The sequence below is a fragment of the Capricornis sumatraensis genome, chromosome 7, assembly GCF_032405125.1.
Source record: "Capricornis sumatraensis isolate serow.1 chromosome 7, serow.2, whole genome shotgun sequence".
Lineage (NCBI taxonomy): Eukaryota > Metazoa > Chordata > Mammalia > Artiodactyla > Bovidae > Capricornis > Capricornis sumatraensis.
Genome location: NC_091075.1, coordinates 37611724 through 37630036, shown reverse-complemented (window position 1 = coordinate 37630036; position 18313 = coordinate 37611724). Strand labels below are relative to the sequence as shown.

The following is an 18313-nucleotide window of genomic DNA, read 5'->3' as shown; positions in this document are numbered from 1 at the left end:
AGACACCATAAAATCTTATAATCTATGATAGTAAATCACTCACAATTTTTCAACAGCAACAAAAAAATAGTGAAGATTTAGAAATAAGTGGTAGTCACTTAGGTGTTTTTAAATGTTTTAACATTTTATGTTTGAAGCCACAATATCCACAGCACACAAAGACCCTGCTACCATTTATTCAGTGAGAGGGAAGCACCGAAATGCTGAGTTGGTGGGGCAGGTACAGATAATCCAATCACTGCTGATGGAAGACTTCAAAACACACTGTGGAAACTTGGAGAAAAATGTCATGACTGGGCATGTTGGAACTGAGCACTTGTACAGGGTGGAACATTTTTCAGCAGGTCTCAGGAAACTGGGAGCAAAGATATCTCTTAGGCTTCGGGTTCGTAGTCCTGATACCCTTCCTAGTATAAGGAAAATCAGAAAGGCAACATGAAGTTTAGCATAAGTGACCAGTAATCAAGGGCTTCCAGGAAAATGGGATAGGACATGGCTTGCCATTTTGAAAAAAGGATATAGTCCTACAGATCTGAAACTATTCTCCTACATCCAATACAATTTTCTTTTTAACAGTTTCATCTGCCTTTCAAATACAAAAGTGAATTAACTAGGGTGGTAGTCAGATATCTGAATCCTACTTCTAGATGTGCCGTTTAACCGGCTGTGACCTGGTCCTGTAGGACAAAGTAGCTAGTCTGTCTTATCTGACTCTCATTTTCTTCAATTAAAGTGTGAGAACCAAATCAGGTAATTTTTTATAAAGAAATTAAGACACTTAAAGATTAAAAATTTCATCTTCATCTGCAGCTTTAATTATTCCTATTTCAAAGCTCCTCCTTTCCCCTCCAATATTTGAGTGACACGTACAATAAAAATATCAATGGTCTTAACCAAAGAGGCCAAATCAGTCCTCCTAAAGAATAACTCTAATAATATCAGAATCCTGCTTAAAAACAAACATGTTTTCAATACTCAAGCTGCTTTCTGAATAAAGTACAAACGTAAATGGCTAGGTTTTTCTAGTAGTTCACAAGTCATCTTGGACCAATCTCTGCAGCCTTCATTTGTCACTATTCTCAGAGCTTGAATCACATTTAATTACTCACTGTGCCTCAGACATATCCACCTGGATTCCCAGGCATGTGTGCCTTGGAGATTTTCTTGTGCTAGAATGTCCTTCCTTCATTTTGACCTGTCACATCTCCCACCCCTTCCCACCCACCTCTTCTATAAAACTTACCCCGACTGAGCTAAAAAAAATCTTGTAAAATACTAACTTTGTGCATGGTGTATATTTTTGCCCCTGTGATGCCTCGTGCATAAAAGGCAGTAATGATTGTCACGGGTATCATGATAAATAAATGAAGGGATACATTTGTATTATTTTTTAATCAAACATACTGAAGTGTAAACTCCTTGTGTTCTTGTACTAGTAAGTACTCTTTTATTCTCTTTAGTGTTTAGCATTGTGCATTCATTGGGAGCCCAAAAAGTTTGTTTTGGTATTTTTCTGTATGATCTTATGGAAAATCCCAATGAACTTTTTGGCCAATCCAATATTAAAAAAAAAAAAAAGCAGAATATTGGTAAAATTAGGAAAATAAACAATTTAGTCTGTTTCTACAAGTGGGAGATTATCAATATACTTTTTAAAAATGCCATGAAGAAGAACAACCCTACTAGAACACACTTTAACTCAGGTTTTAATGGTGATGTCTTGTTTTGATATCAAGGTAATATTGTTCTCACTTATTTTTTTAATAATTCAATATTTTTGTTAGAAATCTATTCAGATTTTCTATTTCTTCCCGAGTCAGTCATTCATCTAAAAGTATTTTCTAATTTCCCTTCTGAAACATTTTCTATTAAAGAAACTTTAAATTATGCTGTTTAGAATGATAGACTGAAATATATCCGTTATTAAAAACATGCATTTATCATATTTCTACTCTATAATTTTGATTTACTTTTACTATGCTGGAAATGTATGGTCAATAATAATTATGTTCTCTTGGTATTTAGTTGATTTCTCTAACTTTCCATTTTGGGATTTGTTTTAGAAGGTAACGTTTCTAGTAAAATAATTCTTTAATGTAGTGATCAGCAAACTCTTTCTGTAAAGGGCCAGGCTGAAAATATTTTAGGCTATGTGGTGCACATATGGTCTCTGTCACTGCTGCTGCCTTTTTTAAAAATAACTCTTTACAAATGTAAAAACGATTCACAGCTTGCAAGTTGTCCACATGCTAGACGTCCTGGATCTGGCCAACTTGTGCACCTAGAGAGTACGTCATTCTCTTTAAGAACAAAGGTGAGGGAAATCTGAAGGTGACAGACTTGGGCTACCGATTACTAGACCCAATGTTAAGCTTTTAAGCTTTCTGTTTGGAGTTTTCTATGTATAAATTCTTACCTCAGAAGGCATTTCATAAGCCTCATTGTCAGGATCCACAGGCATATCTTCCAGAATTCCTTCCTGGGAGGCTCCTTCTTCACCCTAATATTTAAATGAAAAGCAAACAAAGATTATGAAGACGTACCGTTATTTACTTCTAAAAATCACAATCATATTTTGAAAAAAATCTTATACACAGTACTGGCAGGGATGTGGTAAAAAATGACACTCTTTAATATTACGGATAATATTCTAAACTATACAGTGCCTTTGGTAAAACATTGACGCTACATGTGTTATTTACTCTAAAAATGGATGATTTGTTTTTGGCAAGTAATTTACTATTCAGAAAACAGTCCAAAGCTAGAGAACAGAGGTGTTTTTAATAGGATCAGTGACAGAATAACAAATTATTAACCTAAATATTCTAATAGATGATGAAGAGATAGAACAATTATCATTCAGCTATTCAATAGATAATTATGAAAGCATCTATTACTATGATGTAAGTTATATGAAAATAACCTCTTTTATAATGTTTAGCAGTATGTAAGTGTTGTATATATTATAGATATAATTGGTAGAATTCAGATGCAAAAGTGAAACAGACTGGAGGAAGGCACAACAAAATATTTAGTAATATTTGTTGGGCAGTTATGCATATATTTTTGTAAGCGTTTAACTTATGTATGCTTTTATATTATAAATGGTTATATATAATTTATATTTTATTTCTAAAGATGACAAAGAAACAAAAAAACTGAAATTTCAAGATTGAAACTGTACATATTTGGAGGAGCAAAAATCAAATATTTGGTCAGAAATAGGATACCACAAATTCAACCTGAAATGGTCATGGTTTTATTATTGTTCTTCATTAAGTACCTTTTGTTGCTTTGCATTTATTCCAGAAAAGGAATTATATAAAGGAGTCACTGAAAATTGAAAAAGCAAGGAAGCAACATGAGTCTATACAGAATCACTCAAATATATCAAATAGTCCTTCAGTCAGTGTGGCGTCTATTTAAAACTATGCCTGACGTGGGGCGCTTCCCAGCTGGTACTAAAGAACCCGCCTGCCAATGCAGGAGACATAAGAAACACAGGTTCAATCCCTGGGTCAAGAAGATCCTCTGGAGGAGGTCGTGACAATCTAATTGAGTATTCTTGCCTAGAGAATCCCATGAACAGAGGAGCCTGGCAGGCTACACTCCATAGAGTTGCACAGGGTCAGACATGACTGAAGCAGTTTTGCACCCACACGTTTGATGTAAATAACATCTCCCCATGTCTTCATCATGTGAATGACTGACAAGTAGGGAGAGGGATAAGGAAGTGGCTGACAGTGAGAAAAGGTCAAACTAAAGCCCATTCTTAAATTATCTGGGCAGAGAATTTTATAGGTCATCCTCCTCTGCCCAACTCCTGTTTGATTGATCTAAAAAGTCCTGGTTGTTTACAAATGAAATAAGGTAATATAAACCTTCGCTAAAATACTTTACTTCTAAACATGGAGTAAAGGTGATATTTTCAGTGTTTTGCCTTTTGGTAATGTAAAGAATACAAGTTCTGCTGATTGGTGGTTAGATATAAGGACTATAATATCACAAGACTTGAGTTAGATCCTAGCTGCTAAAGATTCCAGATCTTTCATGATGTTGGGCATGTTTCTTAAGCTTTCTCTAAGCATCAAATAGCCTTGGTGATAAAATGGGGCAACAATACCATTTTTTCATTGGGAAGAGCCAGTGACATCATTAGCCCTCTCAGTAGTTATTTAGATTAACTTTTAGTGATAGTCGAGTATGAAGAAAATAAGGTAAATTTCCCGTTACTATCATTTTAAGCTCTTAGAGCTTTATTTCTCTAACCTAATTTGTTTAAAGATTTTGATACAGACTGGACAAGTCAATATGCAGAACTGACTTGCTTTCTACCACAAATAAGGTGTTAATTGTACAACTAAGACTGGTGAATGTTATTGGATATGTGTGTCTATGTGTACTTGGGTGTGTCTGTTGCACCTTTCAAAGTTCATCCAAGTAATGAATTCTTTGGCTAGATTGATCATGTATTGGGTTCAAGCAAAAACTACCCCTATTAATTTTAAATAATGATTTACTTAGGTTGCAAGTATTTAATAATTACTCATTTTTAAAAGTACATGCTTTTCTGACCATGTATTTACCTAATCCTTAAAATTACACTTCAAATATCCACAGTTTTTGAAGTAAAATATGTCACTTGTGGGTCAGGGCTTGAGAAACCACAGATATAATATTACAGAGCACAAGTGATAAGGCAGAAATGAAGATACTTAGATAAATGGGGAAAAGTGGAAGCAAGTGAAACAAATACCATGATGGTTAACAAGTATTAAGATGGCATAAGAAGAGGCCCATATTTTCAGATGATCGTTATTCTCTAAAGGAATATATGTTGATATCACAAGTCTGACTGCTGACTTTAAATGTTGTTCTTTAGAGACTAAGACTATTGGTTTCATTAAAATAAAACATATTAATAAGCTATCATTAAGATATTTACCTGTATTACATTACATGAAGTAGAAATAGCTCATAGACCTCCCATGAGGCAGAATATCCTTAACCACTTCCCAAGAAAATCTGGATTTAAAGAGGTTTAGTAATTTGCTCAAACTAGCACAGGTGACTCTAGACTCTGTGCCATTAACCACTATCCTGAACTACTTCCCCCAAAGAATTTTGGAATTCAAAATGTTTTATCTATAGATTGTAGAAACTGAGCAATAGGAAATTCTGTCATATCCCTGACTATGCCTTGACTGTTCCTTTAGGACCCAGTTAATAGTCTATTCCTTGTAAACAAAATTGTCTTATAACTTGATTACTGAAATCCATCAAAGTTTATTCACAAGCATTATATCTTCTATGGGCCTGTTATACCCTTCATACTATAAAAGTTTACCCAGAGGGAAAAAAACAACAAAAAGTATTAGTCAAAACACAAGTGAGAGTTGCCTTTGTTTATCAAAACCCTGATAAATTCTCTAGTGTGTAAAAAAAAAACAACAGAGAAACTAGTGAGGGTTAAGGAAATAGTGGGGATGAAGTGGCAGTATAAAAGATAATTACTCAAAATTCTTTAAAAATAAGGGTTATGATGCTCAATTGCCTATTTTCTGTCCAGTATTGTGCTGCAGTATAATTTCACCATCCTACTATATTCTTCACACATAGCCTATTGGCTCTAAATATTCATTAAAGTGCTACCCAGGGGTCAGAATAGGATGGGGGCGTATGAGGAAAGCACAGCAGAGGTATGAGATGGACTGCATAATTGGAAGCAAGGAATTGGAATCAGAATCGACCAGGAAAAACGTGTCACAGGAAAATCATCAAACATGTATCTTGCCTTTCCGGTAAAAACTGTACCCTAGGGTAAACAACCTAGATAGCATATTCAAAAGTAGAGACATTACTTTGCCAACAAAGGTCCATCTAGTCAAAGCTATGGTTTTTCCAGTGGTCATGTATGGATGTGAGAGTTGGGCTATGAAGAAAGCTGAGTGCTGAAGAATTGATGCTTTTGAACGGTGGTGTTGGAGAAGACTCTTGAGAGTCCCTTGGACTGCAAGGAGATCCAACCAGTCCATTCTAAAGGAGATCAGCCCTGGGTGTTCCCTGGAAGGAATGATGCTAAAGCTGAAACTCCAGTACTTTGGCCACCTCATGCGAAGCGTTGACTCATTGGAAAAGACTGTGATGCTGGGAGGGATTGGGGGCAGGAGGAGAAGCGGATGATAGAGGACAAGATGGATGAATGGCATCACCGACTCAATGGATGTGAGTCTGAGTGAACTCCAGGAGTTGGTGATGGACAGGGAGGACTGGCGTGCTGTGATTCATGGGGTGGCAAAGAGTCGGACACGACTGAGCGACTAAACTGAACTGAGGGTAATCAAATAGTTGGCCACAGGTTTTCTTTATACAGATACCGTCTTTTCTTCTAAGAAAGGAATGAATTAGAATTCTATCACCTTTTTTTACAAGGGATCTAGGCAAGGATCATTAAAGGCTTGCCAATGTGACATGAAGAGATATAACCGCATACATGTGCCTGATGGCAGACATATCAACACCAATAAAAATATCTTTGCCAAACATTAGAATTCACTGAAACCTAAATATCACTAGAGCTGACAGTTTACAGCAAATACAAGGGACTGAAAAACAAGTGCACATCACTGGATGCAATCAGCAAATTTTGGACTGGGAAATGATACAGGACAAATAACTACTTCAACAAGTAAGTTTTGCAAGAAAAACAAGTTTTGGGAAACCTATAAAGTGGACTTGAGAGAGCATTAGAAAATTACAATTTAAGAATCTTATTTCAGTCTTATTTGGAATCCTAGTTTAAGAAAATGAGAAACAAACATGAGAGGGGAGAATTTCAACGTTGCTTTGGATATTTAATTAAGGAGTTACTGTTTATTTTTAAAATGTAATATTGGGGTTTTACTTAAAGAAATTCTTTAAATTAAAAAAATAATCAAAAGTTTTTAGATCAAAGAAGATATCTGGGTATTTGCTTGGAAATTATGTGGTTTGGATGGACAGAATTGAGTAGGCTGTATAGGAAACAGGAGTCTATGTGGTAGTGATTGGCTGCATTTAAAGGGAAGCAGGATATGTACCCTAAAATATGACACTTTGACAGGTGGATTACTTGAAATGAAGGCAATCAAGGCCCACCAGACTCTGGAGTAGCTTTTTACTTCCTCCATAACTGCCAAAAAGAGCATGGATTAGAGGCCTGTACCAGAAAGAGCTCTTACCAGAGATAACTTTTTTTTTTTTTAATCTGAAAGCTTCATCTGCATGGCAGGGCAAACATCTGATTACTAGACATCTGTTCTTCTCATCTTCCTGTGAATTGCCCTCGTCCCCTTTGCAACTCTGGCCTCTATCCTATATTTTAGCTCAGGGTAGTATATAAGCCTCAATTGCCTGACTGCCTTTGAGTTTCATGTCTTTGTGGGGCTCCCATATGTATAAAATCAAATTTGTATTTCTCCTGTGAATCTGTCTTATGTCAAAATTTAGTTACGAGACCAACCAAAGAACCTATAAGGAATGAAAGGAAAATTTTTCCTCCCCAGTAGTCTGGCGCCCGGTGTGGGGCTCTGCTTTGGCTGGACATCTTTTGTTCCATGGCTGCTACAGCTGAGAGATCCTGGAAGCTCTGGTGGAAGGTAAGCGTTCTTACCACATCAGTTTCCTGGGTCTCTGCCTGCAGGACGTGGTGGAAATAAGAGTAGGGAGAGTTCTTTTCTTTTTCTAGATTTAGATTAGCAGGAGAAAATATTTGTGTGAACCACTATCTTTGGTATAGTGACTCTGGTAAAGATTTCTTATGAATATTCTTGTTTTCTTTTGTGCTGTTTGTCATAAAGAGGATAATCATAGGGTTGAATATAGGCACAGATCCCATAAGCTTGTTTTTTAAACTGGTCTCACAGACTGGTGAGTTCATTGTTCTCACTAGGCTGGTGTCTCTTTAGACAAGTTTTGCTGTGTTTCCCCTATATTAAAAAACAACAACAGATAAAGTATTCTTTCTGTTTTGCTCAGCCACATCTGCCTGTTTCAACTTCCCTTTCCTGTTAAGATCTGCAGAGAATAACTCTGTCCAGATCACTAGGCCCAGGATGTAAAGAATACTTGTGTAAATCTTGAAAGCCAGGAAGTGAATTTAACACAATCACTTGGGCTGGCTTCACTGATCCTTACAACAACTCCTACTTTTCCAGGGCCCTGTAATTGAGTTGGGTTCTGCTGGCTTCAGGCTTTCCTATGCAATGCAAATATATTCTGGTCCCCCAATGCAAAGAACTGGTGTTTATGGATGGCAGTAGTTCTAGTAAATTACAAAGTCCTTTTACCTCCACTTTCACAGATTTAGAGAGGCATTAAAAAGATTAGTTGCATGTTCACAGTCCCACTTACAGGGACTCTGATTCGCTTCTAAGATGTATTCTCCCGACCATAAACATTATTTTGGATATAATGTAGTTAACAGAGAAAACAGACAGTTCCCTATGGGGAGAAGGGGCATTCTTAAAGAAGAAACAGATGACCCAGGCCCTCCTAAATAATCAGGGAAAGGCCAGTATTCAGGGGCTAAGAGAAGCAATAGTTGAGGTTTTTCCTCCTGAGGTGAGTTGGTCGAAGATTGAATTGTACAGTCAGGGGAGAAAAAAAGAAAAACATTAAAAACTTTATTCAGAAGTTTAACAGGCATATGGCGTTAAACCCTGAACTCCAGAACATAGAAATCTTTTGATTTCCATCTTCTTTGGAAATCTCCTTGACATAAGGGAGCAAATTAAGATAATGTATCTGAATGGGTGAACCAGCCATTTGATATCACTCAGGCTGCAACCCAACTCTTCGAGGAATTAAAATCAACAGTCCTTGTCTAATAAACCTTCATAAAACCAGAAATGCACCTCTAGAAAACAATGCAAAATACACCTATCTTTTACCAACCTCCAAACTTCCCCTTTTGATCTCAAAATGCTTGCACACACTGTAAAAGATCAAGACATTGAAACAAGTGTTCTAAAAAGAAGAAAATGGTAATTATTCTAGACTTTGGATCATAAACACACTCCCAAACTCCTTGGAGACATCATGCATTCTTTGTCGCTTGAAGAAGTAAATCTTCCATATCTTTCAAATGTAAACACCCAAGGGAGATAACTAATACACAGCCCACAATCATCTGAGACAGAAGTAAACAAGGGGGGATGGAGAAAAGGTTTTTGAAAATACAAACTGCTATAAATTTTCCCTTCCTCAAAATTTAGTACACAGCTCCCATAAGATTACTTGTCAAGGACAAATACGAATCTTAAAAGTCTTCTCCACAAAAATTAGTAAAATGCTTTAGCCATTTGAGTAGGTGAACTTCACTTGTTCCACCTTCCAGAGACACAATTTGGATTCAGCTGTTACTTATGAATTAGTGAGCTCTGTTCTGTTGTATCTGATTCGTGGCTACAATTGGGATGGAAGCTATATGTTCACTACAAATTGGCAGTTGCCATCTACCTCTACAAGGATTAAATCACGTGCTGCAGCAGCTGCTAATTTTCAACACACCCTGAAAGGAGTTCAGGGTGGAGAGCAGAGATGAGGCAGTCTGTGCTCTGGGAAAACTCGCAGGACAAGTCTTTAGATAGATATTTTCAGCAGCCGATTTTTATTAAGCCCAATTCTTATATCTCCTTATGCCTAGAAAAAGCACTAAAATCTTTCATGGTGATGCCTGTTCCTTGTGACTAGCAGAAAGCTTCTGAAAAATATGTATCTGATTGTATGTCTCTCTCCCTTCACCAAAATCACATATATACTGACCGTTCCCCTGCTTCTTTACAGCAGTTTCTCAAAGCTATCTGTGGTGCTGTCTCTCAGACTTGCAGTACTCATTCTGCCCCCAAATAAAACTTAGCTTCTAAAAAATGTACAACCTGAGCTGCGAGTTGACATATAGGATCTCTGTCTGTGTATTTATATACATCTATAGATGTATGTTATGCATATGTGATATTTTTCTACTGGAAGGTATAGCTACAATTACTTTGTTAAAAAAAAACCTGACTTTAACTGGCTTAAAGAAAAATATGCATTTATTAATTTATATATTTCTAAACCCTCAGAAATAAGACACTAATCCAAATGTTTTCCAAGTTCATGTGGTCTGTGGTAATCTTTGATAAATAAAACTAGTTTACAAAAAAAAAAACAACCTAGTTTAAATTTGTCAGTTTAATTAAAATAGGCATATCTTCAGAGCTTTCTACCTAGGTTTACTAAAAGTCAAATAAGCTCATATTATCTCTGTTACAGAATTTATCAGAAGGAAAAATAACCTAAGATGATGGCTTGCTGCTTTAATGTCTCATCTTATGAGTATTCTAAACATGGTTATTAAAAACAAGTGAATTAAATAATTGTAACGGAGATACAAATTTTAAGTGAACTTTTCAAAAATAATTATGTTTTACTATATGTCCTAAATCTCTTTGGTAATTTAGAGTTTTGCTATATTAAGTTAAATGATGGAAATTCATTGAGGTCATTTCCAAAGCAGGTAAAAGAGAGAAACATCAATTATTGGTTTTCACTTCTTATTATAGAGAAATTAAAGATATTTGCACCTGTCAGTAACATGCCTTGCACCATATTTAAAAAAAAAAAATTGTACTATGAGAAAGTGTATGCTTCTAGAAATTATGCAATATATTCCTAAAACGCTAATCTATGGAATATTAGTCTGACAATTCACACTTCCTTATGTTTTCATTAGATATTAATTTTCCAAGACTTAAGAATTATAATTAATATATGTAATTAAAACTCTGCAGGAAGGTAAGATGTGTTTGAGAAAAGGTATGAAGTATAGAGATATGATTTATTAAGGGGAAAAGACTAATTTTGTCCTAAAGTAACAATTATTTCTCTTATTTTCTGCTTTTTCATTTTGAAACTAAATGGATATACAAAGTTGAGAAGAAAAGTGGGGAGGGAAGAAGAAAAGAGAATTTTGCCTTGTGTAGTTAAGTTGGATAACATTGAATAAATTTATATATCTTTTCAAGAATAAGCTTTAATAACAATTAGTATATGCCTATTTATGTAAAATTTTCTTTCATCTGTTACAACAACAAGATTTCCTTAGTCTACTGGTGTGCCCTTTGTAAGATTGTGAAAGGTTTCTCGTTACCCTTTTAAGTAATCTGACTAGAATAAAGATTCTATATTTTATCAAAATCATTTCTTGTGCTTCATGTTATATTTACAAGTATTTGATTACTTAAGAAAACTGAGTCTTCTCTATCAAAAGAGCTTTTTTTTTTAACAGCTATATAACTTTCTGTATCTGCCTGCAAAGTATTTTGTTGTCACTTTGGTTATGTGGATAACTAAATATTATATCACAATGATCTACGATCCTTGAATTCCCCATATCATACTCTAAATGAAATATTTTTGCTCTTGAAATAATTGGCCTTTTCAAGAGTGTCCCTGAAACAGCTCTAAAGATTTATTCTCTCATATATATATATGAGGATGTTAAACATTGTTTATTTGATATTTAAATTACATGGTAAGCATTGTCAGGCAGGAAGTAATACTAAATCTTCTTTGAGCTATATTTCTCTAGATGTATGTTATTAATGTGTACTCCAGAAATTGTGTGCAATTCTTAAAAATATTATAACATTTTCAGTCATAATTCCAATTACCTAAAAATGTCACAAAAAATAATCAAATTTCCTTATCAATTGCATTATAATGAATTCTCAACAAATCTTTATGACTTTTTTTTCTTTTCTGATTAATAAACACCTTCTCTTTTACTCTAGTGCTTTGGGAAAAGTGTACCTGCAAAAGTGCTTCACCTTTAAGAGGACTCCTGGAAAAGTACTGATTTCTGATACTTTCCAATCATACCATGGAACAGACTCAAGACTTCGAAAATAAACTATGGTACCAATGGGAAAATATGGGAGGGAAGGGATAAACTGGGAGTTTGGATTACCATGTACATATTACTATAGATAAAATAATCAACAAAGGCCTACTGTATAGCCCAGGGAATTATACTCAATACTCTGTAATAACCTATATGGGAAAAGTATCTTGAAAAAGAATAGATACATGTATAACTAAACAACTTTGCAGTATACCTGAAACTAACACAATATTGTAAATCTACTCTGCTGCTGCTGCTGCTGAGTCGCTTCAGTCGTGTCCGACTCTGTGCGACCCTATAGACGGCAGCCCACCAGGCTCCCCCGTCCCTGGGATTCTCCAGGCAAGAACACTGGAGTGAGTTGCCATTTCCTCCTCCAATGATTGAGAGTGAAAAGTGAAAGTGAAGTCGCTCAGTCGTGTCGGACTCCTAGCAACCCCATGGACTGCAGCCTACCAGGCTCCTCTGTCCATGGGATTTTCCAGGCAAGAGTACTGGAGTGGGGTGCCATTGCCTTCTCCTCTACTGCAGTATAAAACTGGACATGGAACAACAGACTGGCTCCCAATAGGGAAAGACGTACATTAAGGCTGTATATTGTCACCCTGCTTATTTAACTTACATGCAGAGTACATCATGAAAAATGCTGGGCTGAATGAAGCCCAACCTGGAATCAAGATTGCCAGGAGAAACATCAATAACCTCAGATATGCAGAAGACATCACTCTTATGGCAGAAAGCGCAGAACTGAAGAGCCTCTTAATAAAAATGAAAGAGGAGAGTGAAAAGTTGGCTTAAAACTCAACATTTAGAAAACTAAGATCATGGCATCTGGTCCCATCACTTAATGGCAAATAAATGAAGAAACAGTGGGGGGAAAAAAGGATTTAGATAGGGCCTTGTACCAGAAAGAGAGCTTTAACCAGAGGTAACTTTCAGATAAATTTTATTTTATCTGAGAGGCAAAGCAAACATCTGATTATCAAACATCTGCTCTTTACCTCTTTCAGTGAATCTCTTCCTCCCCTTTGAAGCTGCAGGTCCCTATTCTTTAGCTTTAGGATAGTGTATGAATTTCAATTTCCTGGCTGCTTTTGAATCTTGTATCTTTGTGGAGATCCCACCTGTACAAAATTAAATGTCTTTCTCCTGGCACTATGTTTTATGTCAATTTATTTATTAGACCAGCCAAAGAAACTAGAGGGGAAGAAGCAGAAATTTTTCTGCCCATTTTCCATCTTTAATTTTTGTAAGTTTTTAAAAGTATGTGTTCATTTCAATAGCTTTTCTGTTTTCTGAATATGATTATTTTAAATTTCTCAACTCCATAGTATTAATATATATTTAAGCATAGTAAAACATTTGGTAACTATTCCAAGAAAATATAACAAGAAACATTTCAGAGAGTCACTAGTTATAACTTTACCGAGATACCTGTATATTTACTGTTGTATAAACCTACCTCTAAAAAACTGAGTGTTATTTAGAAAGATCTCAACGTAGTTCAACTCATTTAGAACTGTACCTAAGTATGCATTGAATGCTATAAAAGGAACCTTGAAATTTTGTAGTTTATGGATATTAAAGACTTGTTTTTAAAACAATCATATTTGATAATGTGAAATGCAGCTTCTATTCATTTTTACCACAAAAGAAAAAAAAAACCAAACATAATAAATGTTGAACACCTTTGAAAAAACATTCTGTTCCATTTTTATGTTAATGATGTATAAACTCAGAACATGGTAGGGTAATAAAATACAGGATAAAACTATATGGATTATGATATATGCCTGCATGTTTAGGAAGAGAATCTGTGTTCTATAGGTTCTATAGGGTAGTATATACAGATGTAAAACAATACCTTTATTCTCTCTAATAATACCATTTCCAGAATATCTCTGGCCTCCTTTTAAAAATGGGATTGCTCTAAGGATGCCAACATATTGTATGTGTAGTATCTCACCTCTGCCCACAAACCTTGGAAATAAAAAAGGTTATCAAAAATATTACAGTGGTACAGCCCTCCATTGCTAATGAGCAAAGATACAGACTTATGAGAAGCTGCATGGAGCAGAAATGGTTGTGACTGACCTTTCCCACTATAGGACACAAATTCATGTTATTTTTAAAATGGAGCTCTTCTGTCAAATAGCTGATATATAACCAATTACCAACTGATGCGTGTCTAGCTGAATTCTCTATAAAAAAAAATCATAAAATGAGACTTAACTGATAATACTTTATAGGAAACCAGCCAAGGAAGACAGAGAAGCATATCAGCTTAGGGAGACAAGACACAGCGGATCACTCAGCCCATCCAACTAGTCTTCTCCTTTCAACTCAGTTACATACAGAGAGGGCTAAGAACTGCATTATTTGTGTAGTGAGTTAGATGTAAAAGAGAATGAGTAAGTGGAAGGGCAAGGCATTGACAGGAATTAAAGAGTGATAGACCTGGTACAGTCATAAAGACAAAGCTATAATTACAGCATTTTGAATGTTTTTGCACTGTTATTTCAATAGAGTAGTATTTTAGATTTTGTTGAAATTGTTTTCTTCTTGAAAAGTTCAAGTTTTTATAACATACTGCCATGTTATGCTTTAGATCTCCTAGTCCATAATCTTTCCATGAGCTTTCATTACCAATTTGTATAAGATATGGTTTAAGATAAAAGAAAGCTCACACACACACACACACACAACTCTAGACCACTGATTATCTCTGGGGTTATCTCCTGAGACCATCTTAAATCTCCTAATTAAAAAGTATAGCTGCAGCACGTCATTTTCATCACAAATTGCACATGCTACCAACAAGCAAAATTAGCAACAGGCTGAGTAAAGATGGGGCTCCTGGTCATCTGTTAGGCTTTCTTATTAGCAAAATGACCTACACACCTCATTAGCTGTGTTAGATACCTATTGAGATTGTCTCAGCAAATTTACAAATTACTGTGTAATCAACCATCTGGATCACTTGGGGTTAGTCACACTGATGAACACCATTAAATCATATAGTAAGACAATATATTATATACACATACAAAGAAAATTCATACCTACAAAGAAATGTTTTCAGATTAAAAATGCAATTCTAAGACTCCACAAAAAAACTACTAGAACTGATAAATGAATTTGCAAGGTAGCCAGATACAAGATTAACATACAGAAATTGGATGCATTTCTTTACCCTAATAATGAAATAACAGAAAGGAAATGTGAAAAAAAAAAAAACTTTAAAACTGCACCCCCCCCCCAAAAAAAATACTTAGAATAAACCTGACCAAGGAACTGAAAGAACAAAGGAAATAAAAGATTATTCAAAGAAATGGGAAGATATCCCATGGTCTTCAATAGGAAGAATTAATATTGTTAAAATAGCAATATTACCCAAAGCAATCTATAGATTTGATGCAAACCCTATCAAATTATCCATGGCATTTTTCACAGAACTAGAATAATCCCAAAATTCATATGGAACCATAAAAGACCCAGAATCTAAGCAATCCTGAGGAAAAAAGGAAAAGCAGGAGGTATAATTCTCTCAGACTTCAGACAATACTACAGAGATACAATAATCAAAACAGCATGCTCTTGGCACAGAAACAGACATATGGATCAATGGAACAGAATAGAGAGCCCAGAAATAAACCTACACTCCCACAGTCAATTAAAATTAGATAAAAGAGGCGAGAATATAAAATGGGAAAAGGACATTCTCTTCAAGTGGTGCTGGCTAAGTTAGACAGCTGTATGTAGATCAGTGAAGTTAGTACACACTGTCACACCATGCACAAAAATAAAGTGATTTAGACTTAAATATCTCCAGTACTCTTGCCTGGAAAATCCCATGGACAGAGGAGCCTGGTAGGCTGCAGTGCATGGGGTCGCGAAGAGTGGGACACGACTGAGCGACTTCACTTTCACTTTTCACTTTCATGCACTGAAGAAGGAAATGGCAACCTACTCCAGTGTTCTTGCCTGGAGAATCCCAGGGATGGGGGAGCCTGGTGGGCTGCTGACTATAGGGTCGCACAGAGTCGGACACAACTGAAGCGACTTAGCAGCAGCAGCAGCAGACTTAAATATAAGACAAGACACCATAAAACTCCTAGAAGAGATCACAGGCAAAACACTCTCTAACATAAACTGAACCACTATTTTCTTTGGTCAATCTCCCAAGAAAATAGAAATAATAACAAAAACAAATGGGACCTGATCAGACTTAAAGTTTTTGCATAGCAAAGGAAATCATAAAAAAATGAAAAGGCAACCTGCAGAATGGGAGAAAATATTTGCAAATGATGTGACAAACAGGGTTTAATTTCCAAAACACACAAACAGCTCATACAACTCAACAACAACAAAAAAACCCAATTAAAAAATGGGCAGAAGTCCTAAATAGACATTTCTCCAAAGAAGTAGTACAGCTTACCAACAGGAACATGAAAAGATGCTCAACACAGCTAATTATTAGAGAAATGCAAATCAAAACTACAACAAGGTGCCACCTCACACCAGTCAGAATGGCCATCATTAAAAAGTCTCCAAATAACAAATCCTACAGAGGATGTAGAGAAAAGGGAACCCTCTTAGCATTATTGGTGAGAATGTAAGTTGGTGCAGCCACTATGGAAAACAGTAAGGAGGTTCCTCAGAAAATTAAAAACAGAATATATGATCCAGCAATCCCACTCCTGGGCATATATCCAGACAACAATATAATTCAAAAAGATATATGTGCCCCTGTGTTCATAGAGAACTATTCACAACAGCTAACACACGGAAACAGCGTAAATGTCCATCAACAGATGAATGCATAAAGAAGATGTACATAATGTATTACCACTGTACAATGTATGCACATAATGGAATACCACTGAGCTATAAAAAGGATGAAATCATGCCATTTGCTGCAACATGGATGCAACTAGGGATTATCATACCAAGTGAACTAAGGCAGAAGGAGAAATACAAATGCCACATGATAGCACGTATATATGGAATCTAAAACATGGCACAAATGAAGCTGTCGATGAAACAGAAACAGACTCACAGACATAGAGAACGGACTTGTGGGTGCCAAGGGAAGGTGGGGAGGGATGGACCATGATTCTGGGGTTAGTGGATGCAAACTGTTACATATAGAATAGATAAACAACAAGGTCCTATTGTATAGCACAGAAAACTATATTCAGTATTCTAGGATAAACCATAATGGAAAATAAAATTTTAAACAACATGTATGTGTGTAACTGAATCACTTTGCTGTACAGAAGAAATTAACATAGTAAATCAGTAATACTTCAATTAAAAATAATATTAAAATCTATTATAAATAATAGTTTTAGAGAAACCAATCTGATTTTGAAATAAGTACTTGGAAATTGATCGTGCTCTATTTTGGATTATATATTATCATATTACTCATTTTCTTGCCTTTTGCTTTTCTAATTCTTTCTTTAGTCTTGGCACTCCTTTCACAAAGAAAGAGAAAGGGACAGATGAAATGAAAACTAGTTTGTTTTTAAGAGGTTTATGAGTAGAAGAGAGAGTAAAGCTAACATATTAAATCAATTTTAGTGCTATTCTTTGAGGGTTCTTTATCAGTATTCCTGAATCCAGCTTTAAATATATTCAGCCATAAACTATAAAATAATTAGGCTGGAAATCAGGAATCTGTGTGAAATCATTTTTGAGAAGAAATTTTCTTTCTATAGCAAAGAGGTAGTATTCTATCTTAAATCTTCATCCTTGGTAAGCATAACAAGTAGTTCAGTAAAACTGCCATATTTATGAAGTTCAGTTCAGTTCAATCGCTCAGTTGTGTCTGACTCTTCGCGACCCCATGAATCGCAGCACACCAGGCCTCCCTGTCTATCACCAACTCCCGGAGTTCACTCAGACTCACGTCCATCGAGTCAGTGATGCCATCCAGCCATCTCATCCTCTGTCGTCCCCTTCTCCTCCTGCCCCCAATCCCTCCCAGCATCAAAGTCTTTTCCAATGAGTCAACTCATTTTTATGAAAGTGGCATGTAATTAGCTGACTCACCTAATATGACTTCACAGCAAAGCAACAATTGCCAGCTTTTCTCATGTTACTTGGATATAGATCTAGCTGCAAATACTAATATACAATAGGGAGTCTGGGAATAAAGTAGTTTCAGTTTTCAGGTCCAAAGATTAATCCTCTTCTTCCATTAATAAAATATTTTATGTCTAAATATATATTTATATTTGCTTATTACTTAAATCTGCATGGATAGAGTTCTTGAAGAGCTTCCACTTAGGAAGAGCTTCCACTTAGGAAGTGCTTGAATAAGACATCATCAGTATGAAAGTGGGTCAGCCTTAGGAAGATAAACTCCTCTATTGAGCTAAG

The 18313-nt window shown here is 35.7% G+C and overlaps 1 protein-coding gene across 1 annotated transcript in view; it reads right to left on the bottom strand.

Moving 5' to 3' along the window:
- Positions 1-374: 374 nt before the first annotated feature.
- Positions 375-18313, bottom strand: part of SNCA (synuclein alpha) — a 152080-nt gene continuing 134141 nt past the window's right edge. The window contains exons 4-5 of the mRNA XM_068975562.1: positions 2417-2500; positions 375-407 (exon numbers count right to left, since the gene is read on the bottom strand). Coding sequence (XP_068831663.1) covers positions 375-407; positions 2417-2500 — 117 coding nt within the window. The remainder of the gene's footprint in view (positions 408-2416; positions 2501-18313) is intronic.